The sequence below is a fragment of the Apis mellifera genome, linkage group LG4 (assembly GCF_003254395.2).
Source record: "Apis mellifera strain DH4 linkage group LG4, Amel_HAv3.1, whole genome shotgun sequence".
Lineage (NCBI taxonomy): Eukaryota > Metazoa > Arthropoda > Insecta > Hymenoptera > Apidae > Apis > Apis mellifera.
In genome coordinates, this window is record NC_037641.1 from 3,941,893 (window position 1) to 3,969,767 (window position 27,875).

At 44.0% G+C, this 27,875-nt stretch overlaps 1 protein-coding gene across 3 annotated transcripts in view; it reads left to right on the forward strand.

Annotated features, from left to right (window-relative positions):
- LOC727092 (protein nubbin) overlaps positions 1-27,875 on the forward strand; it is a 110,674-nt gene that overhangs the window by 57,071 nt on the left and 25,728 nt on the right. For 2 of the 3 annotated variants that reach the window (XM_006558673.3, XM_006558674.3), the window contains exons 3-4: positions 791-1,009; positions 27,558-27,614. In XM_006558673.3, the coding sequence (XP_006558736.1) occupies positions 791-1,009; positions 27,558-27,614 (276 nt within the window). The remainder of the gene's footprint in view (positions 1-790; positions 1,010-27,557; positions 27,615-27,875) is intronic. The other variant, XM_016911871.2, reaches the window with a different exon arrangement.

The following is a 27,875-nucleotide window of genomic DNA, read 5'->3' on the forward strand; positions in this document are numbered from 1 at the left end:
TTTCTTCTTCTTCTTCCTCTTCCTCGAACCACGGGAAGTTCGCTTTCTCGCCCTCGTTAGCGAGGGGCGCGAGATGGGAGAAGACAGGCCGAGACTAAATCATTCATCGAGCAAATAATGCCGGGGCTGACTCACGAACGCGGGACGATATTTGCGCGTGGGGCGAGGAAATCCCGACTCTCTCCACGAGGATGGAATAATAATAATAATAATAATAATTTGGAGAAGCAGAAGTAACAATAATTGGAAAAATATTACGCACGATCGAAGCAAGCGAGTTTAAAGTTTGAAGAGTGATATAGAAATATTGAAATAAAGATTGACCTGGCTTGAAAAGAGGTATCCACTTGAAGATTCCACCTCGAAAGCGGAGGAGAAAAATTCGATACTCGCGGTATTACGGGAGGGGGTGTAATTAGACACTGCAGACGGTGGATCAACATGGAGCTGAGGCCGATATTGTTCCCAGAAATTAAGGGAAACGAGGGAAAAGTCGGAAAAAGTGGCATAGGGATAGGGGATCCGGAGGGTTGCTAATTACGCGAGACTCGTGAGGGGAGAGAAGCCATTTTCTGCGCAGACACGAGGGTCGTAGCGTTATATTAATACAAGGAGAGGCGGGGGAGGGGAATTTGTTTCGCCGACCTCTCTCGCAATTTGATCCTGATGCTCGATAACTCTCACCTATATATATATATGATATAATATTTCTAAAGTTGTTCCAATTGACAAACGTGCGAAAATGAAAAATTGTCGCGATAATTTCTGTGTATTTTCTTTTTTTCCAAAGGCAAACTTTGGATAGGCGATAACGAGGTTGCGTGGCGGACCGAACAGTCTTTCAAGAGGACCTCACCCTTAAACCCGTGCACCACGACGACTACCACGACAACGACAGGTGGTGGAGCACTGGCACACCCCCACCTGTCACCACCCATTGCCGCTCCCGTGACCACTCCCGATCACAGAAGCCCGAGCAGCCTCCACGTGAAGCTTGGAATTTCTCCTGGTGAGTACTAGCACAATTTTTACTCCAAATATTCATTCGTGTTCTTATGAAAAAAAGAATTTTTGGTTACGCACGAATCATCGAGTTTCGTGCGTAACCATTCCCTTGGATAAATGTTTTGGTGAAGTCGTTTCCATTTTAATCCGTTGAATTATACATACGTCGCGAGTGTGGGAATGTAGATCCTGTGTGATAAATGTGAGAAAGAAATATCCAGGGACGGATTCTTTCCTCCGAATACCATAACTGTTGTAAATAATCATCCGTAAAAATTATACAAAAATTTTCATCACGGATACGTTAAGTGGGCGGCGGTGGATGGATACAAAACGATGGATACAAATCCGAATAACTTATGCTTGCAAATACTACGATAAGATCGCGATCTCGAAAGAGAAAGGAGAGCGAGAGGTGGTGGCGCTCCGAAAAAGCGGAGGGTCAGCGGCTTAAAGCTGCCTTAAAGCGGGTGCTCTTTAAATAATGCAATAAGCTTGATGTCATTTGCCGGACAATGGGCGGAGGGAAGGTTCCTTTTAGGGGAAGGCCCAATCGAAATTGCTCCTCGCAGGTGCTTTCGCTTCCGACCCTCGGGAGCCTCGCCCGATTCCTCGATTCGCGATCCCCGTATTCGATCGCGCCAATTCAATAATTGCCAACGATAACAGTTTTTTAACCAGTTCTTCACCATTTCGTTGAATTTATTATATTAAAATCAACCAAACTTTATCTCGTTGGTATACAATTAACGAGATCTCGTATCTTAATTTCCATTCAATCCCAAGAATCGTGATAATTGTAACAATCGTTCAAGAGGGAAGGAAAAATAAAAATTAGAACTCATCGATAAATTTTCTTAAGACTTCATCGTATAACAAAGAATGAAATAATCGCGTGCCAGTAAAACATTTGCCACGATTACATAAAAGAATCAAACAATTGTTACGAATTACGTCGTTGTACATTCGAAAGAAGGCCGATGTAATTTCACTCTAAACGAACGCGTGATTAAAAAGGCACGGTGGGAGGGAAGGGGGATATGGAATAATCGGTGGAATGGCTGGAGGCGTTGCGCTGAAAGTGCGGCATCGCATAGCGCCGCTATCGATCCGAACCGGAAGCCGGTCCACCGGCTCGCTCGAGGAAGTCGGATTCACCCACCGCCGGTTGGAACGGTGGCTCCTTTCGTTTTGCTTAAATAAACATTGCTCGAACAATAGAATCGGGGAGAAGGAGGAGAAGGAGGAGAGAGGGAGGGAGGGACGCTCTTTCTCCTGGTAGCGATAGTAGTCGCGTGGAGGGCCGATTCCCTCTTCCTTTTCCCGTGGAAAAGAGAGGAAGCGGCATGTTTAATGCATCGTTCAATATTTCCATGTCAAACATCGCTTTGACTCGCGGAATTTAAAACCGTCTGGCCGGCGAGCACACACGGACGATATGGTGGGGAGGGGGGGGGGGGCAGGGGTGCGTGTGTGCGAGCCGATGGGAAAAACCGGCCATCTTTATTTACCGTCGAGCCGCCGCTGGACAAGATGCGCCGAGACTCGATAAAGGTGGCGATCGATAAGGGTTGAAAGGAGCGCGGTTGTAAACGACGTAACGTTTGATTGGGGGGAGAGTGGGGGAGGGTGATTTGTATCGTGGATCATGTTCCGTGCCTCTCTCCATCAGATGGGTAATAATGTATTCTTTTCTTTCTTCTTTCACTCTGTCTTTATTTTTCTTCTTTTAAAAGGAAGGAATGGATATAGGTAATAAGATAATTTTTAAAGTCAAATTCGATTAGTTGTAATTCCTTTCTTAATATTAATCTTTATTAATTTAAATGAAAGTGTTTAGGGATCTAGGATATTGGATGATATCGGATAAAATCTCGTATTTCTCGTATAAAAAATTAAATTGTATTATCTCGTTCTGAATTCGATTTTGAATGAATTTTAAATGCAGTTATTTTCATTATTTTAATTTAGAAATTACAATAGTTTAGAAGTATGGGTTTATTAAAATTCTATCAATTAGGATTTTCTTTTTATACGAATTAACTAGTAATTAGAAAGGTGTTTGTTTAAAGAATTAATTTCGATATAACGCTGTTCAGAAATCAAATCAGGGGAGCTACTAGAAACTATTGTTACAGAGACTTGATTAATAATTAGCAAAGCTTTCGAATTCAGAATTCGATTGAATCCTCGCCTTTCGTATTTTCTTTTTTCTTTTTTCTCCACATATTATTTTTATCTATTAGGGAAAAAGAGGAGAGAGAGAGAGGAAAGACTAGAAACGACATTTCGATCGTAGCCTCCGCTTTAAGGGGAGGATACGGGGCAAAGAGGCGAGGTCCTTCCGAGTCTATTTGCCTCGCAACGCTATCCTAGCTGCCAAGTGTGTTTATTCGGTATATCAATAAGGACGAGAAGTGGAGGACGAGGTTCCCCAAGGGTTCCCCTCCTCCCTCTCGATGCTCGCCTCTCTGCCGGACAGCTTGATAACATTATGTTTCTTGCGCCGACATATGCACCGGCCGGTTTTTGAAGAATGAGGGACCCACCAACCCTAAAACGTTGCGTGTATCAACCCACCGTGGACATGTGTCGAAACGATGATCCTTTCAGGCCTCTCGGACCTGTGTACGAACCCCCAAAAAAACGATGCTGCGAGGAAAGCTATAAATCACGGGGAATAATTAGAAGGAAAGAAGGATCGAGAGGCGACATTTACCCCCTCTACTTTATTATTACAAAAATAATATTCCTTTCCTTAATTTAAAAATAAAATTATATATATGCGAGTTTCTAAGATTAATCGATCGTTTTTTAAACGGGGAAGATGGAGCGGAATTGCGAACAAGCGCCTTTTAAAAAGTAATCTTTGAAGTCGGTGAACTGTGTAACGTAGTCTCGTAGCGTGTAAATTACGCTGTCCGGTTACGGAAGGATCCTTTCTTGCCGTTCTCCGATGTATCTCTCCCCCGGGACTATCACTCTTCCCCCTCGGATCGCCCTCTTCCTCCCGTAGGTATTTAAATTCCGTTTATTCGGCCAACCTTGGCCAAATTATCTCGCGTGCCGATCCCTCCCCCTCTTCCTCGCCAAAAATTGGATAGAAAACGCGTTCTCCTCTCTTCTCCATTCCTTAATTAATTAACTTAATCTAAATCTCTAGTTCACTGTAAGAAAATATCAGATTCAGTGGTGAAAATTATCGCGTATCATTTAACGAAGATTAAACAATTTGATGTAGTTTCAAATGAATTTCGATCGGGTGGAAGAAATTTTCTTGGACTATTTTTCAGGGGAGAGGACGGGAAAACGGGGTTTCGTGCCTCGTATTTTTTTATCGTGCAGTTTGAAATATCGAGCAGCGGCCATATGCGAGCCAATAACCAACGGTTACGCGTACGCGGACGTTTCATATACGGTGGCGCGAGGGAAGAGAAAGGGTGGCTCGTGAAATATTGGCTACATAGATTTCGACCATTATTGCCGCGTGTAAAACACGGCGACATTTGGCGTTAAATCGATCAGGCCTGTTCGCGCCGTGTCACGGGGGATTCACACTTTTGGATGAAGTTTTGGAAAATATTCGATTTTGCAGGAGGAGGATCGATCATTTGTTCGAAAGAACAATTTATCGTGGAATGGAAAGATTTGTTCTTGGTATATTTTTTTATTCAAGATGAAAGATGCAAGTAAGAAGAAATTTCAACGAGACTATTCTTTATCATCTTCTTGAGTATCGAAAAGTCTTTTCAAAGAGGAAATTAAGAGACGAAAATACAAATACTTGAAATCAGCTGATCGAAGAATTAAAAGTTTCTTGATGTAAATGCGACGATTAGGAAAATTAATTATTACGTAATTATGTGCAACGTTTCACAATCTGTAGATTTTACGATCCGAAGATTACGAGATACTTTGTAAAATAACACGTGTACTCTAAATTTCTTTGGAGAAGTATGGTAATATAAGATCAGCAGGGAAAGCTGGTGAATGATCGTCGCGGGGCGCAATGTATTTATGGAAGGCCGTATGGCCGTGGCCTAAGAATAACAACGGATAAAGTATTCTCGCCATGAATATTTCGTATCTTCTATGGGGATCTCCCAGCTCGAACGTCGTTCAAATTGAATTCTGATTTAACTGGCCGCGTCTTGCCAGCACAGAAATATCCTTTGCGCGCTGCTGGCGTCGCTTTCATCGCGGAACGAGGAGCAGAAGGAGGAGGAGGAGGAGGAGGAGGAGGAAGCGGTCCGAGGATCGATCCCTTACGTAGGAATTTCGAGACGAGAATCGAAGGGAAAGATCTACGCGGCGAGTTTCGCAGTTTCCGTTGCCCAATCGCCTCTTTCTCTCTCTCTCTCTTTTTCCTCATATAAGTTATGTGATTTATCGTCACGCAGTTAAGAGTCCGGATTTATAGTGACCGAAGTTGCGCCCAAGTTTTATGGCCAGGCGAATTGTTTCGAACTGCGCTGAAAGCTCTCTCTCTTTCCCTCTCTCTTTCCTCCTCGTTTTCGAGCGACGTGTTCTCGCGCGATGAAAATTCGATTAATCGTGAAGCGGGATGTTCCGAGGATAATGGTATCGCGCTTGGAAGAAAGAATTTTCTCGGAAACATGTTTGATCGATTGCAAAGTAAAAGAAGAAAATTTAATTAAATCAAGATGATCGTGTATTTAAAATCCTTCGAGTTTACCACGAAGTCAAGATCTCATAAGATCTTTTTTCGAGGAAAAAAAAAAAAGAAAGGAGAGATCGTAGAAATTGGACAAGTTCAAACTCGTTCGAACTTGTTCGAGATCCTTGACGAGGAGAGCGCGAAGAAGTTATGGTCAACGATGACATGACACGGTTGGAAAGACACCGTTTTTCCAAAGCGAAATGAATCTTTGCACAATCACAGTGGAAACGGGTAAACTGACGACTGACTCATGTCTCTGGGAGAGAAGGAAAGATGATGGTCCACCGTCGTTGCATCCTCCAGATCTAAGCCAAGTTTCGCGATCGCCTTGCCGGGAGAAAATGAGATGCAGAAGGCGGTAATTGATGACCCGTTTTAATAAGCTGGGAGAGACTGTTGCGTTGCGACAGAGAGCTCGAGGCGGTCGCGTGGATTCTCGCCGTTCTCGAGGCGAGAACAGCTGCAGCGCCGCAAATTAGCATGGGGGCTATAAACGATAACGGTTTCGACAAGTCCTTGGACGGGACGTGCTTTACATCGGTTAAGTTGATTAAACAGTTAATCAGACCACGACAGAGACGTGGCCATTCCTCGCAATTATTTTATTTTCCTCTCGTGATTTTTCTCCCGTGTCCTTCCTCTTTTTCCTTTAGGAAACATCGTTCTCGTTGTTCGCATCTCTTTTTTTTTTTGCATCATCGAGATTCTTGTATTTCATTAAATATCTGGTATTCGTTTCGAAATATCAGAGAGAAAATCCTTGTTGGAGAGAGAATGAACTAGACTTGCTTTGTAGAATTTTTATTAATATTATCGTTGCTATGTAAGATAATCTTGTCACGATTATACGTTATTTACACGAGGCTTCCTAACTTTGATCAAAAAATTAAAATATTACAACTCGAAATATTCTCGAAAAAAGGAAAGGAAAGGGGGATAAACGTTGATACAATCAAAATTTAACTGGTGATTTTCAACCATCTTGGATTATATATCTTGAGGAGGGGGGAGGAGGATCTGCCCCCCTCGATTACCCCCAAAAATTTATAATAGCACGCGATTTACCATAATTAATCGATTACGCCGGCTCGCGAGGCACCGAGCTAGCCGAGGGAGATTTTTTTCCAGATCATAATTTTAGATAGGCCGCTTGCCCCGTTCCCGCTGACGCAAATGGCGGCGTGTAGGCAAATTGAGGTGAGATTGGAGGTCAGCGCGATCCGTTGGCCGCGGCGAGCCGCCTCTCGTGTACCGGGCGATACAAAAGCAATTTGCAACTTTGTTCCCCTTTCATCTCGATTCCTCGGCAAAAATCTTTCCTTCGTCGGAAAGGAGAAAAACGAAAAAGAAAAGAGAAGATCTTATGGAGATCTTAAAACGATATCTCGTATCATCTTGGAATCCTCGTGGAAAATGGAATCGATCCAGGAGACGATAAACTGAGAGCATGCAGATTAACGAGGAAGATGCAAGAAACGCATTATCGTCGAACGGTTATTAAAATCTTGATCTTCGAGGCCTCTACTTAATTTCAGCGAGCGAAAAAAAACTGGGGATCGATTATTTTCTTGCCATCGTTAGAGATTGAACTGTGGCTCAAACTGCATACGCGCCTGATGACTCTATTTCATCGTATCATTTCCAAACGATCCGATTCTTGTAAGGGAACTGGAGGAATCTAGAGGTTTCTAGAGAGAAGAAGCGAGTCGAGATCGAAACTGTCGAGCAATTATGCATTGCACGCAAAGAGAGGATCGAAAAAGAAGCGCAACGCTTGTCCATCTTTCTGCTCGAGTTTCCTGCGATCCAGCGGATGCGCGTGAATACGTAACTACCCTAACCTTGCCTCTCACGCGTTTCCTCCTCCTGATCTGACAGCCTCTGTCCAAAGAGAAGTCGAGGATAAAGTCGAGCTACTAATTAAGCCACGGAGACCGGCAAAAGAGAGAGAAGGGAGGAGCCTTTCCTTCCATCCTTCCCAAACGTTCGTTCGAAGAACGGCTAATTCCTATCACTGGATCAATCGTGGCTCCGTGACTCGATCCCCCAGGACGAAAACTGGCCTCTGCCAAATCGAGTAACGCAATTTCGCGGCCAGCGTTAATATTAATGATCGCTGCCGACCATCGTATTCCAGAATTCGTTTTCTTTAGAATGAGCGTTGATTTATGGGGGGCCATGGTTTTCTTGCGCCCCTCGTCGGCCGCGTCTCGAAAACGAGGCTACCGTTTATTGATCAAGATTTATCGATATGCTGAAAATATTCATGCGCGGGCACAAATACCTCCCAAGAGAAAGAGAGAGAGAAAGAATTTACCTTTCTCTTTCTTGCCCCGGCCATTTATTTGGATTTCTCATTTTCCACGACGAGGTAGGAAAGGAATCACCCGGTACGTGAATCGGCGCGAAGCACCGCGTAATACCAAGGGATCACGGTGGACCGGCTAACGTGATTATTATAAAGTCAATACGTTGCTAACTCATCAGCCGGCTCCGCCCTCTAACAGCCCGGTAATATGCACCGGCCAAGAAGTCAGTTACGCTCTATCAGTACGCTCTCCTCTTCCTTCTTCTCGTCTCCCCTCCCCCTCGTATCTGACCCTTCCCCGCTCCTCCTCGGATCGTACACACACCGTCTCCTCTCTCTATCTCTCCCTCCCTCTCTCTCTCTCTCTTCCCCCTCCCTTCCTTCGTTTCGTTTCGTTTCGTTCTTAAACTTTCCTCCTCCGGTCGGTTCTTAACCTCCCTCCGTCTCGCTTCACCGGGATGGTGAAACGGTCAGGAGTGTGTCTTACCTACGTCGAATAGGTAGACACGTAAGTAAGTATCGTACGCGTGCAACCTACCGTGTATACCTACCTCTTCCGATATCTCTTTCCACTTCTCTCCTCCTCCTCCTCCTCCTCTCCCTCCCTCGTGCTTTTGCACGTGCAATACACCGCACGTATCTTGGCGGATCTCGAACGAGCCGCACGAAATCGCTGCCTGCAATTACCCCCGAGAAATATATTACTTAAGGATTGGCCGCTAAGAACGCGGACGATAAGGAGATGCTTCCACGTCCGTGATCACGGCCCTCCTCCCCTCCCCCGCGTGAACTTGGTCCCAGCTTTCGTTTCGACCCGCGATCTCGCGCGATTCTCTTATCCCTTCCCAACGGGTGATCCAACAGGTGTCTTTGATCTCGCTGAGTATTTCTTTTTTTTTCGAAGGGAGGAAAAGGGTGGGGATTTTGGGGCGAGGCGCAGGTGCTTGGGGACGATTTAATGGATTTTGCACGCATTTTAGATAGAAGTTGCAGGTGTCTCGATTCTTGTGCATCGAAAATTGAGACGTTAATCTTAATCAATGCGTAGAAGTTTCGAATCTTGATATTTGTTTCCCTTCGAATTTGAAAGTTTGAAAATCTTTCCGAACAATGTGGAAAGATTCTTACGAAAATTAATTCGATGCTTATCGAGGGGAGTGGCGCGCGATTATTGATAAATGCACGCGCGATAACGTAATAAAAATAAAAAAGGGGAAAGAGCAGAAGAGAGGGGGAGAGACGAGTGTTTGTTACACGCCTTACGGACAGCGAGGAACGCGTTATTACAGCGGGTCGAGGTGGCACGCGAGGGGGAGCAGTGACTTTTTTCCCCGGCAACGCGAAGTTCAAGGTCCATCCTGGGTTGGGTCGTTTCATTCATTCGCCGTTGGATTAGCCGAGCTACGTATGGCTGCTCATCGAGTGGCTCGCGCCTCTTGCGCGCGCAAAGATCTATTCACAAATTTATTCATCGATTTTCTTCCCGTGTATCCTCTCCTTGGAATTTCTCTTTCTCGCCAATTTTACTCACAACTTGTTCATCTTGAATGTACTTCGAGAAAATCTCCCCTCCCCCCCTCGTTGAAAATTAAAGATTACGAAACATCGGATTGACGAGAGAAGAGGAAGAGGAGGAACGAAAAAAAAAAATAAATAAAATCTACTCAAAAGTGTGGAATTTTTGAAAGATTAACAACACCATCGGGAGGGAGGGGACATCTCACGGGACCAAGCACCTCTTCCAACAGTCGTTAAACGCCGACTGCCGCGAGAGGGTTTGACGAAGTGTTCGCACGTAGGGAGCGCGCTGCCAGACAGGTTTTCATGGTTAATTTCGCGAACACTGCGACCACGATGCGCGTGATGCAACAAGATCCACTCATACATCCACACCTATCCTCTCCCCTATATATATATATATATATATGCGTTCCACGTGAAGTCCATCGTGGCCAAACGTGGAGATGAATTGAACGAATCGCTCGTATATGTGCACGTGTGTGCGTGTACGCGTCGATACATATAAATATATATATATATATATACATATATATGTGCGCCCGGTCGGGCTGCAGGGTCAGAGGTTAAGCGGCGTGATTGAGTCTTGCTTACAAGGAGCCGCCCTTCGTTGCTGTTGCTCTCGGTTCCTACCTTCTTCTTCGTGGGGAAGGAAACCATAATGCAATTTAAGCCATAATGCTTGACTTTAAATTGAAAAGATTGCCCGGGGGATGCGAGGGAGCCCGAGCTGTATAGCGCTCGGAGGCGGTGGTGCGGCGATTCCTGTGCCGCGGTTCCAACGGAGGAGGATCAACGTTCGCCGTGGGTCTCGAACGGAGGAGAGGGGAGGGATCCATCCTTTTTTTCCCCCAACCACGGCCAACGGGAAAACGCGGGATGAAATGATCGTGACGTTTCGCAAGTTAGGCAAAAACTATCGTTCGCCGATTATATTTTGTTCGATATGTGTATATCAATCGATTTTCAGCACGATCGACCTTCTCACCCTTTCGACGACGATTGCCGCGAATCTTCGAAGGAGAAGAGGCGTATACACCTTGAGCATATTGTGGCAGATGGTCGATTTTAGGAATCTCGATGGATAGAAGTGGTTTCTCGGTTTGATTATTCGCGAGGAAGAAGTATATGGGGGATGATCGTGCTTGTAGGTGGAATTGCGGACATCGACAGGTGTCATCGATGGAATTGAAGACTGGAGGAAGTTTGTGGGAGGAGATTTAATAATTTCGAGCACGAAGTCGAACTTGTTCCCTCGATTGGCAAACTTGGACACGCGGACGCGCTGACCAATGGCCATCTGTCGGGTCGTTGGTGTACTGGTTCCACCCTCTGCCAGCTTACATTTCCAATCAATAACCGATTGAACAACCCCCTCTCGAGCTCCCCCCTCCACCCCCATCTGCTCGCCGCTCGCATTCCTTCCACGAGACGAACAATCTACACGTTTCGAACGTGTTGCTCTGTCTTCTTTTCTCTTCTAAGGGGATAAAGGATGATTATGCAGAGAAATCGATGGTAAGTTTGAGATAGGTATTTTCAGGAACGAAAAGAGTTTTGTGAAAATAAAATGAAAGCAATAATTTCTAACCACGATACATTGGTAGGTTACATATATATATATATATATATATATGCGTGTGCGCAAACGTATTCCTCTTCTTCCTGTATTTTTTTATCAAATTAAAGTTTACAAGTAATTAATTAAATTTACAAGGTAATTACAAGGTTGTATATTAAAATTTTATACTTGCCAGCGTTTGTTATCGGATATTAGATCGGCTCATAAATAACATCGCGTTGGTGCATAGCATAAATAGTTTTAATTGATAAGAATCAATACAAGAAGCTGTATTTTCATTACGAAGGATTAAGAAGATATCATACAATTTTAATAAGAAGATAAGCAATATTTGCTAATTACAAAATAATTCTTCGTATAATGATATACGATCTAGGATGTGAAAAGTAAAAAGTAAACGTAATTTAATTTTTCACCAATTATATTATTACATACCCACACAGATATCCTTTTCTGATCCGACGTCGACGAATTATTCCCATCCGTTACGAAACAACGTCTTGGAACAGGAAAATCATCGAAAAGGTGATATAAAACGAATCTTAATAAAAAAAAAAAAAAAGACGCATCATCGATATCATTATATTTTAGAATATATTCGAGTATAACTCGATTAATCATCGAAACAAAAGGAGCATCTATCGATCGCTAGATCCATTCGTTCGGGGGATGAGATGATAAATCAGATAGGTGGCAGCAGCTGGTGCTCGGGAAATTGGCTGGCCATTGTGCCGGGACGTGTTATTTTGGAAAATCATCTCTCGGCTCTTTGCCTGCTAATTTCGGTGGGCCTTGTGCCCGAAATTACTACCTACTTCCTGGGTCGCGGACCTGCCGGTGGCCGGCAACCCTCGGCATATGGAATGCGGTTATGGACGGCCTATCGGGTTTCCTCGGGCCCCGAGCCTCGTCCCACCGTTAATTGCGATGCTGTTTCTCTTCGTTTCCCTCCATTTCCGGAAATGTCTTCGCATTTCTTAGTGCACGCCCCGCTGCACAATTGTTTCTTCGGAATTGGACAATAATTTTCAACCCTTTTTACATTCACTCACAGTTAGAGATTTAGAGAAATTATTATAGATCGGTCAAATTGTTTAAACGCTTTCGATTATCATTTTTTTAGAATCATCGAAAGATAAAAATCAAAGTAATGTACGAATATTTATTTATCGAATTATAGATACTCGAGGATTGAGTATTTTTCGAGAGAAAGAATCAAAATTAAGGATTGATAATTATAATCATTCTTACCTTTGCTCTTCTCCGATTTTTACACAAAAGATGGCAGGGAGGAAGACTTCAAAGACTCACCGCCTGTGAATATTAAAAATTCCGCCGGGTCCATCCAGATCTACCTGGCCTTTTCATTCACTCGGCCTATACATATGTAAATTTTCGCCGACCATTTCGAAAAATTTTCCACAAATCGCACGTATACTGAACGTGGCCCTGCCCCATGACGAGAGTCTTAGCAGAGATCCTTCCGGAACATTAGCATGATACGATTGACGATCAGCATTTTTTCCAAAAGATCGAAATCACCGTGCTCAGGTAGCCTTATGGACTCTCATTAACACGCCTTTTTACGGTCGTGTTAACGTTTCTCGGCGATCGGTGCAGCTGATGTTGCCACACAGTTATTCTCGTTCACTCTGTCCGAAGAATATACCCAGGGAATCGTCGAGAAAGTGTAATTCTCCTCGACGGGATTTCAGAAGGATTACGGATCGTTCGTTTTCCTCCCTGGAAATTGCGTGTGGAATGGTGGGGAGGGGAATAGGTTGGTCATCGTCGTAGCGATATTACGTTTGCACGATCGGTTTATCCCGTTTTTCCCCGTTTTCATGGAAAACACATGGACGTGACCCTTGGCGGAGAACGAAAATCCGCCCTCTGACCCCGCTGGAACGGAAACACGAAACACGGCGTATTGGCAATGCCATTATACAATGACACAGTCCGCTGCACCCCTAGCTTGACCCCTCCCCGTACGGGACAATGAGAGAATCCAATGGTAGAAAATTGTTATAATCGTACCTGTAATATTCAAATGTACGATTTACAGGAGAAATATGATAAAAAATATTCCAATTGGATTCACTCTAATAATCAATCTTCTTCTCGTTTCAGGTTTAACCTTTCCATCCTCGTTGAAAGAGAAACTTTTTCTATCTTAAAAAAGACGTATAGAAATAACGTGCTTCAAAGAAAAAAAGATACTCGATTAATCTAAACGTGAAATCCAATTTCTGAACGAGTTTCGATTTTTCGAGGAATCGGGGAACGTTAGCCACGCGCCAACAATCGTTCCAACAATCTGGCGTCTTCCCCCGCCCGGAAATTTGTCCTGCCAGTCGTGCGCCATTACCGTGGGCAACAATTAAAGCCAATAATTCAAATCCCCGGAAGGGAGGGCAGAGAAGACAGAGAGAAAATTCGAAGTGTCCCAGATTTTCGAGTGTGTCCACATTTCCACACCCCTCCTAAATCGCACACGCGCCTGTCCAACAATAATGGCCACTGACCATCGGCCATCCCTGAATATTCCAAGCCCGATGATTCAATCCGACAATGGACCGTCCGGGTGCCGGACAATGCCCTGGTCAAATGCACTGTCGGCGGCAAACGGCGGCCAAACGGCGGGGGTGGTTGCAAAATAGGGGCGGCGGGATGGAACCCCTTGCGCTCTCCCAGGCTACCATCCTCCTGTTGAAAGCGTGGGTGGTGGTGCCCTTTCACGCGGCCTCACGTTACCTCGTCGCGTTTTTCCTCTCGCAGGGAATGACCGCTCTCTCTGCGAAAAATTTGCTTCGATTCTTCGTCGAGCAGCCTCCCTGATCGATCCGGAACGCGGAGGGAGAGACTACGAATGATATATGTCGCGCGGCCGAATAGGGAATTCGGGGCAAGAGATGCGGGCCATTTTCTTCAAGCTCGATGCTTTCTCGAGATTTTCTTTGTTGTTGTCTCTCTCTTTTTTTTTTTCGATAGTACGTTTAATTCTTTTATTCAATGGATAGATTGTGAATTTCACGGTCAATTGGATTTCTCCGCGTCTCTGTAGAGATTTTGTTTATGGATTTAGTTTTACTTTGCGTTTTCAAGATTCAAAACTGTTTCCAAGATATCCATCTAAGATTAGAAATTTCGTTTATTCATAAATTGCGAATGGTAATAATCATCGAACGAAATATATTAATCCTTCGATTCGTTTGCTTCTTGAAATTCTATTCTTAGATCGGCTACGTCATTCGATTAAATCGAATGCACGGTATATAATGATAATTTAAAAGCGTGTAATTTAAAATATGAAGGTAGTCGTCCAAAGTCGAGAACGAGAAAAAGGGAAAAAAGAAAATTGACCCGCATCTTAATAAAGATTAATCATTGAACGCGTTTCCTCGTAGTTAACGAAACGGGAAATTTTCCTTCGTTTCGTTATCTCGGGAGTCGTAAGTAAAATACGGCGTGCAATAACGGTATAAAGGGAAATTGGTAATGAGGTGCTTGATTGGTTGATTAGAACCCCAGTGAAGCGTTGGCCCATTTCCTCGGTCGAATGCCGGCGATAATTAAGCCAATGGATTAATTAACCGAATTAGATAATTTGCAGATCGATCCGGGTGTAAAAATAATTGAGCCCCATTCGTTGCCTTTTTTCTTTTTTTTTCTTTTTTTTTTCCTCGTCATCTGGCTCTGGTATATATTTATATCACGAAACCGTGGGAAGGCCAATTCCATCGCAATTGCTCAATCGACAATTTACAATAAGGACGAGCACGAGCAGCTGACTGCGAGAGCGTAGATCGCAACAAAGGCGAAGAAGTTGTTTATCTATGACCGAAATAGCTTTCCACCGCCATATTTCTATCAATTTTTAAAACGAAGATAGTACATCAACGGAGCATCAACGGCCGATTTTCCGAAATTTCCGAAATTTCCTTTCTCCTTGAAAAGAAGATTTACAAGCAGATATCCCTCGGAAATGTAGATATTTGCAAAACATGGAAAGCCCATTTGGAATTTTAAGGGCACGAAGAGAGGAGGAAAAAAGGAAAAAAAAAAAAAAATAAGAGGAATTTACAACAGCCCCGAATTTGGTCCTTCAGGGACGCAAATATGTTTTTTCTTCTTCTTCTTCTTTTTTTTTTTTTTTTTTTTTTTTTATTTGCTCCTTCATCAGATTGCTCTCTAGTTTTACGACTTAATGACTCCTCCAGCCGGCGAAGCATTCTGAAATTCCGATGAACTGCGCCGCAGTTGTTCTTTCTTCTTCGTTCTTTCCTTTTTCTCTCCCTCTCTCTCTCTCTTTTTCTTTCTCTCTCTCTTCTATCCTCCCTGCTACCCTTCGTTCCAACGAAAGGGCTAAGGGAATATAACCAGCAAATGGAATTTACAGCGAGAGAATGCACAAGAACTCTTCCGAACTGCTGATACCCGTTCTTCCACCCTATTCGTGGAATCCATCCTCGTCTGTATCAACGATATAGAATACAGAGAAATACGGAAAAAAAAATTTCAAAATTCCCTTCGCGATTATATATCCGTATTAATCGTATTAAAAATCCTTTCTCTCAAATCCTCTTAATACCACCCTCGAGGAACAGAGAATCTCGATTCCATCGTAGCTGATCCGAACTCCTTTCCGCCGAAATTAAAAGGCAACGCAACCACCGACGAGAATCGAGAGGCGATAGAAAGAGGGAGAGAACGTTTCTATAATTCAGCGCGGTACAGCCAGTCGATCGTTCGGGATCGAGGATCAGGGGCGGATAATGTATGTACCCTCTGTCGAGAGAGAGAGAGCTGAGCTGAGCTCCAGAGTGGCACGTACGAGTGGACTGTCTCGTCTCCTCTCTCTATCTCTCTCTCTCTCTCTCTCTTTCTCATCCTCACGTTGGCCTTGCGGAGGGTTTGCGGGGGTGCACCCCCACGGGCCAGCTGAGAAGAGGGGCAGCGCTGACCAACGCGAACGGACAGCTTCTGGCTCACCAGTAGACAAGTTGCCCCCGGCAGACCAAGTTGAGGGAACCCCCAGGTTTTTCCAAATCTATCTCTTGTTGAATAAGTTTCACATTGGTTGGTTATCGCCTTCGAATTCGATCGAATTGTACGGTGGTGAATTGGTGCAAGTATATACATATACGTATAACATCGTGATTAGTGAGACTGATCGATGAACTGTTCGCGATATTTGTTTATCTGTCTGTTGGTAAAATACTCGTTTTTGGTGCGTGAAATCACGGGGGACATCGTTACTTGGTATTGTTTAAGAGACCGTTTGAAAGGCCAAATGGTTGTCGGGATTTGTCAGTTTGGGAGCAAGAGGAAGATGCACGCGGAAACGAAACCGACTTTTCGGATACGTAAGCGGAAATGTTTATTTTGTCTTAAAGCAGAGGGTAGATTGTGCGTCTCTCTCTCTCCCTCATGGATGTAATTATTATTATTAATCGACGAGGGTTTCGATTTTCTTGCGATCGAATCAACGTTCATTCCTCTTGGACCCATATCGAATTTGATGGATAATAATGTACCAGCATATATTTGTATACGCTCATCTTGCCTTGGAAATTTTTTTTTTATGGAAAAAAGTCCCGCATGAAGCAACGATCTAATCTTCCCAATAGATTTAATGGCTATGAATGCTTCCTGCTTTCCATCGAATTTTTATCGTATGCTTTATCGTACATTTATTCATCTATTCTTAACTGGTTAATCATTATTAATCAAATTAGCTTAAGTAGAAAGTTTTCCATTGCGCGAGAGTGGTTGGTCGGTTGGGTCTCGTTCATTCCCCGTTAGGGGGGGAATGTATGAAATGCAAAACCAACCCCCTTTCTGTGATTAGACCAGCGTGCAACGATTGGGGTTTGCTTTTAGGTCGAGAAGGGATGCTCCAGCCATTTTAAATCGCCCACCCCCTTCGTTTGTTGTACAGCTCCTGTAGACAGCTCGCCCCATACGCTTCAGATTATCCTGTAGACGCACTCAAATTCCTCGTTTCTTTCTCCCTTGTATACTTTTCGCTGCGTTTCTCACCCCCTTCCATTCTTTTCTACTCCCATTATCCTTTATTTAATCTATCAATTTGACTCGAAGAAGGAAACATCTCGTTTATAATAAAAGTCCCTCGCTTCGTGTATTCGACAACGATTAATTTTTATTGGTCAAACTGCGGGATACTGTTGGGGGGGCTAATCGAAATTCATAAATTCATGAAAAATTTTTATGAGATATGTGAGCGAGCACTTGTGGTGATTCGAGCTTATAACGATACTTTAATGGAATTATAGGGACGATAAGTCGAACGTCAGTCACGCTTTGCATAATATCGGTGGATTTTCCTCATCGATTCTTCGCGAGAAGGGGGCGAGAGAAAGAAATGACTATTCCATTATCCGAATAATGGTAATAAAATCGTCGCTGAATATCTTCGATTTCGAATAATATTTTCCGCATGCAAATTACGAATTACAAAGTTTCTCGAGAAAAAAAGAAGAAGAGGAGGAGGAAAGGCAGTAAGAGGAGGGGGCGATAATCCCACGGAAAATCTAATTAAATCGGGCCCGCAGAAAAACTGGTTTCATCGAGGCGGAGGCTCGAACGAAACTCCGCTCGTAATCTTGGGAGGGCACCTTATCAGATCGTTATCAACCGATCTGACCGCGTTCCTGCTTCTGGGTTGGTCACGATCCTGGGGTCCAATGGCCCTCATACCTTCCCGCTCCCCTCCTCCCTCCTCCCTCGCTCCCTTCCTCTCCTGGATGCGGGCCCTACTTCAGTACAGTACCTTAATTAAGCGTTATGACTCGAATTCCTTGTTAAGCGAACACGTAGCCTCCCCTCGTAGCGCGCTCGAGCAGATCCTCCTCGAGTTTCGTACAAATTTGTGGCCGTGTTGTTGGCTCGAACGGTTCTTTTGTCCTGTGAACCAACCATGTTCCACGCTTTTCATTATTACTTCGAGTTTAATTACACGTTTACATTAACGCTGGAACGAAAAGATCAGATTGCATTTATCAGATTATTTTGATTATCGTGAAAAAAAAGAAGAAAATAGTTTTATACTTGTCTCAAATTTAGCATGGAAAAGATTAATTTTTCCTAAGTATCTTGAAATTCTAATTTTTCCTTCTCTCTCTAAGAGGTGTATCTTGATCCTTTTCGATCCTTTTTATCGCTTTGTAATCTCTTTTATTAATTAATTACGAGAGAAATTATGTTTCCTATATTATCCTATAAATATTTAATTCGTGGCAAATCTTCGTTCGAATATCTTCATCGAATTATTATTTTCATTAAACATTGTTCGCTTTGTATTTATAAACTCAATAGAAATAACAATTTTTAAATGGTTCACAATCATTTCGAAAAATTCGTTCAAATTTTAAATAACTTCTTCCAATTTCCTTTCTTTCCATTCTTCGGCCGCGCGCTTCGAGCGAGAAAAATGAAGGGGGCGAGGAATCGAAGGAAGGGCGCTTCGCCCCCCTCGCCGAGGATCTGTGTAGAATAATATACAGCCGTCGAGGAGCGCGAAATGGCGCTCGAATTAATTAATTACTCGTTGACCAGGGTCGATAGGTAATAACTCGATTTCGCGCAATTGAGCTGTTCGTTCGTTCGTTCGTTCGTTCGGAGGGCGGGCACCTTTCTCGTTTCCTCTCTCGTTTTTCCCGCTTCGGTATATTATATCGATATTTGCACGCTACGATAATTATCGAGGCCCGAGATCTCCTCATCACGCCTCGACGGCCGTTTTAATTCGCCCCCTTGTTTCGCGTAACCGTGCCCCCGCCTCCCCCGCATCTGGTGGCGTTTTTGAAAAATTACGGATATCCATCAGAATGACAGTCGCCATTTTCGTTACAATTCATCATAATACGAAATTTACGCATATACGGGCGTGTAAAACATTATAATCCCTTGTTCTTTCCCCTTTGTTTCTTTTTTTGTAACAAAATATATTCATTAATTATTTATGATCGTTTAACACGTTGGATTTAATTGCAACCACTCGTGGCCTCGACTGATAGCGCTGACTTGAATCTTTCTCAATCTTGTTGCTTTAATAAATTTCGTTAGGAGAATTTATTCCTTCCCGGAGGGGAGGGAAAGGGAACTCGAAAGGCACTCTTTATTTAGTTAAATTAATTTAAATTAATTAGTCGAAACTAATCCTTATCTCGGGATCTCTCCATTTTTCAAAATGTATTAACTTTTACGCGTTTTTTCAAAGGATCTAGACTCTAGATCTGATTTATTTTTTCCTTGACATAACAAGGAAAATAAAATAATAATAATAAGAAGTAATTTAATAATAAATTCTTTTTACATATGTTTCGAAATTCTAAGATAAGATAACTCCTACAGTTAATGTATTCCCTTTCGTTTCTTGGTCTTGCTACGTTGCTTTTCCAAAAAAGAAATAAAATTATAATCCTTAATTGCTTTTCCTCCCAGAAAAATTACAAATTGATTAAGACGAGTGATCAAAATTACTCCTCTACATAAACGCGCCATTTATACCATTCCTCTCCGTCCTTATCCTATTGTTCCTTATTTGTTGGACTCTCTGTTCGTTTCCTACCCCTTCCCACCCCCCCCGCCGTAGTATGTACAGCTGGCTTGGCAATGCCAGAAGCACTCTCATTGGATATAATATATCGTCCGGATTAGCGGAGCCCTCTTATTGTTTTCCACTCTTGCGAGGATCCGCTTCCCACCCCCTAATCCACCCCCCAACTTCGAGGAACGTATTCTCGCGTTTCTTCTTCCCCCACCCTCCCTCTCTTAGTTATAACTTAATTACAACAAAAGCTGCTCGTACCGTACTGCCTCGATATATATTAGATTTTCCGTCATTAGAAACTTTTTGCTCCGAGAAATTATATCTTGGAGCAGCGAAGATGAGGGAGGGATGAGGAACGAAGATGATTCGTTGTTCACTGGAATCGTCGATATATATTCGATATGGAATATTTTGAAACGTATTACATTTATCGATGAAAATATTTTTACCTTAAATATAAAATAATTTACGATGAAAGAGGGGAGAGTAGTAGAGAAAGATACGAATATTATTATACAAGCTTTAGAATAATAATAAATCGGATAAAAACGGTCGTTTTCGCGGAACGTGAAATTAATATTATACCGTTAAGAGTATATATACATATATATACGGTGGCAGGAATTTACTCAATTTTTCACCGCTGTTACATTACGCTATCCTTTTATCTTCATTATACCACGTCTACGTATCCCGATGTACGTACAGACCAAGACCAACACGGCCTGTACACGAAATAATAAATTGCACGGCAGAATTCACAACAAATGGCCTCTCGGCCATCCCCGGCCGCATAATCCCGCCGATTAAATTTCCATTTCAAAACCTGTGGTGACGTGAAATGATGATTCCAACCTGTCTCGAATCATCATATCGTTCGTATCGAGGCGCGGATCTGGGCTCGATATTCAGAAGATTTACGCTCCACTCCCTCCCTCTCCCTCTCTCTCTCTCTCTCTCTCGGTAAAACCTCTCTAATTACCGAGTAATTATGAACATCGGCCGTCCCTGTTGGTAAGCTTGTAAAACGGCCCGAGAGAGAGGCAGGGTCGTGTCGTAATCGCCAGGACTAGGGGGAGGTAGGCATGTCGCGGCTATTGTGCCAATTAACGTGAATTTCTGTCGTTATTATTTTCCAACGTATCAAAGACACCAACGGCCATTTGCATTCGATGAATATTTCATTCGCCACGATGACTTCGCCGGGACGAAAACGAAACGCCGGTTAATTAATCGAATTTGCCCTGTACGTGTGCGCGCGTACGTGTTCGAGAAAGCTCGTTTTAACGGAGGAGGTCGATCGTTGATAGATAACGGCCTCGAAATATCGATAGGTTCATATGTGATAAAAACTGCTTGAATTCTGAAATTGGGTTCAAGGTGGATTAAACGATTGACCGATCGAGGATCGATCTTGGACACTGATTAATTTTCTTTTTTTCCTTCTCTAGAGATTAGAATCGAATCAATTAGAATCGAAAAGAATCTCGTTGAATCTACAGATACAGAAGAGAAGAGAACTCTGGATAAAAGTTCCTATGATAAGTCTGATCAGCGCGAAGAATGAAGCCAAGCCAAGTCTGGAATCACTGGTTATTTTGCCCCTCGTAGGTTTCGATCGCTGCCGAGGCCGAGGCGTTTCCTTAACGAATAAGCCGGGTCCATTACCTCTCCGCGTGAAGCACTTACCCCTCCCCCTCCTCGTGGAGGATGCTTCCTTCCGCGGTCAGGCCACGGAGTCGTCTGGAGGAAAACCATCCCTCCCCCTCCCCCCCGGCGTGAGGTCTCCGCGTCCCTACGAGGCCATTAACGGAGACCTCTCCCCCCCCTCCCCTTGCCGCCCCTCGTTCTCCCGGTGTACGTGCAACGAAATGTCGTCGCGCTACGACCAGGCGTACGTGTCTGCACAGTTTCACGGTAATTCGAGCGAAAATACCGTAATAAGGGACGTGCGAAGGTGTTGCTCGTCGTGCAGGGCCTCGATTCCACGATCGTTCCTTCTCGTGATATGCGATTTGCAACGGTGAATACGGCGAGCGATTATGGTTCGTATGCAGCGAAGCGGTTGCCTTGGGAGAAAATGGTAAAGGATTAGTAATGTTAGTAATGACTAGTAAAAATTAATTGGTAATGACTAGCCAAATTAACTTTACTAATCTAAACTTTTTAGATTTCTCCGCCTTTACGGGAGCTTTTAGCAACGTCAATATTGTTTTCTATTGATATATCGTTGTATACTGTTACGCGTATATATTTCTCACGTCTACGTATATGTATATGGATACCGTTCTACCTTTACTTTTTCGATTGGATAAATCTCGAAGATAAGGAAAAAGTATCTTTCATAGGATCGACGTCGAATCGATCAATCCACATCAGTCCTCGGTCAAGCCTGCCCACAAATTTCCGTCGAATTAACTCGTCGTAAATTACAGCGCCATTTTCGAATTGCCAACGGAAGGGGGCCCGTGGATCTCGAGGAAGAAGGGGTGTAAGATCGCGCGCGTGTCGCAGAATGGAAAGCAATAAAAGGAAGGGGGACCCCTTTTATGCATCGGATGCTCGCCACGCGACCCCAACCCTTCTCCTCATCAATTTCAAATAATTTCCTTACGACCATTCTTTTTTTTATTCCCTCTTTTATAACAACGTGTCTATCTTTTCTTTCTTGCTCCTCCTCTTCCTTCTCTTCTTTCGTAGGGATGAAAAGCCTCCTCCTCCTCATCGAATCGCGAACAATTATTCAGGGATCCGTCATTTTTGTCGCAGGATTAAGCGTTTCGATTATCGGCCGATGATCGATCGATCGACGCGTGAAAACCGCGCACCGACCCAACGTTTAATTGGATGGAACGCAGTTGGGACCGTTTTTTGCACGCTCGTTACGCTTCGCGGAAACGGAGGGGTCGCAGAGAGAGAGAGAGTCAGAGGAATCCCAAGATGAAACGCATCGTGCGTTTCCTCGAAACCTCTCGCCAGAGGAAACGATCTGGTTAGCCTTTACACCTCGAAATTATCGTACTTGTTACTCGTTTCTTGGCCGGGAGGGGACCCGAGGCTTTCTTGAAAATTCCTCGACGACCTCGCCTTCTGCCGACCAGAAAATCAATTTAACGAATTCTCGAAGATCCATCCACGAGATTCCAATACATCCACGAGATAGCGAAGTTTGCGTAGCTTCTTCAGCTCTCTGGTAAAGAGAGACGTTTCTGAAAATCATTCGGACCGTAGTAAGCGTAGTAAGTCGTGGAAATCGGGTGGTCGCAACCCTTTCGCGGGTGGAGCGAGTCTCATAATAAGAGAGAATGCTCGCAACCACCCTGTTTGCGGGCAGGGGTCCGTTGGACAAGGCGGTCGTCATGGAAACGGAAGATCAAGTGGGCAGAGGGGCGGCGTGAGGGGCGGAGGGACGCGGGGGTGGGTTGATTTCTTCATAACGGCCGCCATTATCGCGCCCTCCGACCGTGCTTCTCTCCTCCTCCTCCTCCTCCTTCTCCTACCCCTTCCTCATTATGTCCTGGGGCGGAAGGGAATATTCTTGTTTTAAAAATAATCGCCGCCAGCCGGCTCGCGAATGGCGCCGTTTGTAATTGGAAAAAGTCTCGGCTCACGTACAAGAACGTTGTTTCCAACGCGCGTTTCTTCCCCTTCCCTCTCTCTCCTTCTTTCTCGCTACCTTTCTTCATTTTCTCTCTCTCTCGAATTTCCGTTTGCCGCGAATTAGGATTTTTCTCCTAGCGCAAAAGGGACGCTCGTTCACTCGGTTATCTTGATGTATGGATGTGGAGGGAGAATGGGGCAACCTGGATCCTTCTTGGACTTTTATTCCCACGTGTCATACCGTTCGAACTACAAAATTACAGTTCTTGTAACAATACTTTTTGTAACGCGATTAATTCGTTGCATCTCAGAAAAGAAATAATATATAAGAATTGTAGCAAATTTGTCGAGTGTCGTACAGGAAATAGACGAGTCTTTCCTCAAATTTATCCTCAGCTTCGTTTCAAAAATTACAGGACAACAATTGGTGACTGAAAGAGACAAGGGAAATCTGTTCCATTACACCCCTTCCCCGGTTCCAACTATCTGGCAGCGATTTCTCATCGCTATTCACGCCCGGCTACGAGGGCACGATTTTTCCCCCCTCTTCTTCGACTGTATTCACGCTGGATACGTGGTTTCCATATCTAACTTGGGTGCATATACGTATATTTATACAAGGTGGGTTCTTAAAAATTGATGAGAAGGCCGGGGCACCAGGCAAAACTAGACTGTATCCAGATCTCGCATCTGGTATTCATGATGCTCCTTCGAGGATGGGAGGAGGGTGGATCTCCGGTTGGCGTGATCCAACGAGGAGGGGGGAGGGTGGAAAAAAGGATAAGTCGGGGGAAAACGCGTGCTCGCCGCGAATTTACCGCGATTAGAATATATCGCGACGGGAATGGCCGAGCGCAATATCGTTCCACGGACGGAAACCGCAGCCTTGAAAGGCCCGAGTCGGGAGGGAGGTGTGGTTAAACTACCGCAAAGCAACGAAATGTCAGCATTAATATTTCAACCGTCTCTTGTGCGCCGGCCAACGGTCGCCTCTATGCTTATTACACTTATTGTATCGTGGCGTGGTTTAAATATTAAAATCTCGTTTTCCTTGGACGCGTTCGATTCGAATTTCGGAAGTCGAGTGGAGTCGAGTCGCCTCGAAAAAGGAAAAAAGTCTCGTTTCTATCGTTTTTGGCAAAAGATTCGAGAAAATTTCGCCTTCTTTTTTTGATTCTCTTGGAAAGATTTATCAAGTATAAAGTGCAAAATGATTTATTGTATAGATTTTGGATAGTTTTCTGCAATTTGATCTGATTCTGTCTTATATTTAGTAACGGAAAATGATACTTCTGATTACAACAGTGATAAAAAATTTATATATCTTAAAATTATATTAATCTGCCCTCTCTTGCTTCAGATCGATGCTCTTGAAGTATTGCTACTCATCAAAATTACAAAATCCAATTCGATTAAACAATAATTGTGAATATATTTATAATCGTAATATTGATTAATAAGAGTTAACGAATAAATCGGAAGGAAGCACAAATTAGTCTTAGTGATCGAACGAGATATCCTGATTCAAACTCGAATCAACCCCATAACCACTCATATCCGAAAATCGATTTCTTCCATTGCATTATTTCGAGGCGGTCGTTGACTTGGACGTATCCCAAGCTTTTGCCCACGATCGTTTCTTTTTTTTTTTTTCGACAGCCGGTGGAGTTCACCTGTCCGCGGCTAACAGTCGGCTGTCCAGTACGTACAGGTGTCTCGTCCACGTAACCCGGATGAATGGGAATACGTGCACGTAGAAATGGCACCCAAGAGGCGAGAGAGAACCCGGCTGACCTTTATGAATACTAAGGGAGAAAGGGTTGCGTCCGTGGACACGCGATTTCAGACTGTCAGAGAAAGGGGATCCCGTCGAATTAATAAGTGACGTCGCTCGTCTGTGGAATACGAAAATCTCTCGACGAAACGTTGTGCTCGCACGATGGACGCACGAATTTTTTCCTCGAATGATTGACGACCGACGAGAGGATTGTGATTTTCGACGAGAGAACGAGCGAGAAAAAGGGGGGAATTCACTTAATCGTGTAATTATCGTCTTAAATTCGTATCACTGTATCATTTATTCATCGTTTTATGATTTGATAATCGTTGTAACTCTTCGATAGTAGGATAGCTTGTGATTATGTATCTTTTAATACGTAGTCGTCGGTTTTTCTAAACAGAAGAAGGATGGGGAGGGGGATGGGAACGTGTTTAGAGCCCAATTGGAACTTTGAATACTGTATGTAGGTGCATGTGCAAAGGTAACAGCTTTACAACCCCCTGGAGGCTTTCCAGAGGGATGACTCGAGTTTATCGCGGCTCGTTTCCTCTTTTAAATGTTCCACGCGTTGCATATTTCATTAGATAAAAATCGATTTAATTACGATTTCGACGACATCGATTGTTTAATAGATCTCGGCCATTTTCCTTTCGCAATCGTTGTCGAAGGGACATTTGCCTGAGGGTATTCATTGTGACTAACTGTTGGAAAAAAAAAAGAAAGAAAAGTCGATGGAACGAACGAGGCCACGATTCATATTTAATGTAATCGTGTGCCAGTTTCCATCCAGAGTCCTTCGTTTAATAATGAAAACGAGCGCATCAAGGATCTCGGCATTGTTCGTTTTTCAGAGGCGCGTCGATGATCGTTAGACCGAAGCGCTCGCATTCCCGTTTCCTTTTTCAGCCGCGATTATACCGTCAGATCTGTTGCAACTTATTCCAACAATTACACTGAAAACACAGGTTCGCGACTCGCTATCTAATCGTTTTAAAACGTTTTACTTGAAATGAAAATTTAATTATTCCATTGAAATTCTGTTGAGACTCAAGCCCAAAGCGCAAGATTTATGCGCTCTGTTCAAGTGTTCTCACAGAATGATATATGGAATGTGAATAATTATCGCAGATATAAAACATCTTTTATCTCGTTTTATCTATTCCTCCAATCAAATCTTCTCGTTCGTTATTAATCAAATGTTATAATGTATTTAAAAAAAAGTGATACAAAAGATGACGTTCTATTCATCTTTATCAAAATATCGTTCAAATTATTTAAATTCGATTACGAAAGCACAGAATATCGTATCCCTCTTCAGAATAACTCTGAATCCGAGGAAGAAAAATACAAAAATCAGCCGTGTGCAGCATCCCTCCCTCCGATATGTCATCGTTATTTTCCATGCCGTGGGACGCCGTAGATCCGACCGTATTTGCGCTGGGTTATCTGGGTATTGAAATGTCGCGTGTGTCCTGGCCAAAAGCGGAGACGGGAGAAAAGAGGAAAGGTGGGATTATCTGAATACAGTCGTTTCCAGGGGTTGAGTTGCGACTCCCCAGGGGGTAGTAGGTGGCCGGCCAGGCGTCTCTTTGCCCTCCCCCCTCGTGATCTATAGCGGTCATCTTCGTTGCGAATTACCACCATCTTCCTTCCAACCTTGGCGCACGTTCGTTTGAATATCGATCGATGATTCCCCCAGGAAGAATAGTATAGGAACATAGAGAGACATGTGTTGACGATGATCGTTTTTCGTAATTCGTCCGATTGATAACTACTTCGCCCCTCTCTCCGCTCCCTTTTCCCTTCCATCCCCTCCTCGACGTCGTATTTACGCGCGCCCCCCCCCCCCCCCGCTTGCTCGGGTTTAATCAGGTCCGATGTGGGCGCCGAGCGGATCTTGGTCGTCGAAATTATAGGGGCTTGGGTGAGGCGAAACTTCGGGTCCGTTTCGGTGGGATTCGAGGAATTTGGAGCGAGATCGTGCGGTTGATTAGCGAAACTGGTGTCGTTTCAAGTTCAAGGAATGGAAGCGAGAAGGGTTTCTAGCTAGCTTCTCCGTTAAAAATTATCAAACTGACTGAAGAGACGTGGGAGGGGGAGAAATTCTCGGACAGGAATTAGGATGGATCCTCTTTTAACGAAGTTACCCCACCATCGTTCGTGCGCAAGAAACGTCGCGATAAAAATTTCGATCGAAACAAGCCTTTACAAGCCTTCTCCACCCCTTCTTCCTTTCCCACGCCCCTCCTCCAACAGATTTTGACTCACAAATGATGGAGAGGGATAGCATTCGTTTTATTAATTGCCGCAATTCCATCTTTACGATCAGTCAGTCGATCAGGGGAGACAGAAGGGGGAGAGGATTTTATCCATCGCTGCCGACGTGGAAATTCTTTCTTTGGAATCGCTGTCTCCTATCATTTTTACGTGAGAAAGGCGAGGTTTCCCCGTCGGCTTTATAACGCGACGACGTCACTAACGAGGCCCCCGTTGCACTTTTTGTTGCAGCAAGCGACGCGCTCGGCCGAATCGATAAGGAGCCAGCCTCGCCGGAATCCATACAAGGTGAGTTTGCACAGAGTTTCATCCGTCCGTCCGTCCGTCTGTCGTCCGCCTCTTTACCCTCTTCTTCCTCGCCTCCCCTTCTCCTCCTCCTCTTCCTCCTCCTCCTCCTCCTCCCCCAACTCGTCCAATCGCGACACGATTAACGTACGACGAAGGGTTTAACCTTCGCCGATGGCAGGAACATAAATTTCACAAACGAATAATACGACACGACGAGGCGGAGGGCCTCGAGCGAAAGGATTCAAGTATCGGGGCATTATA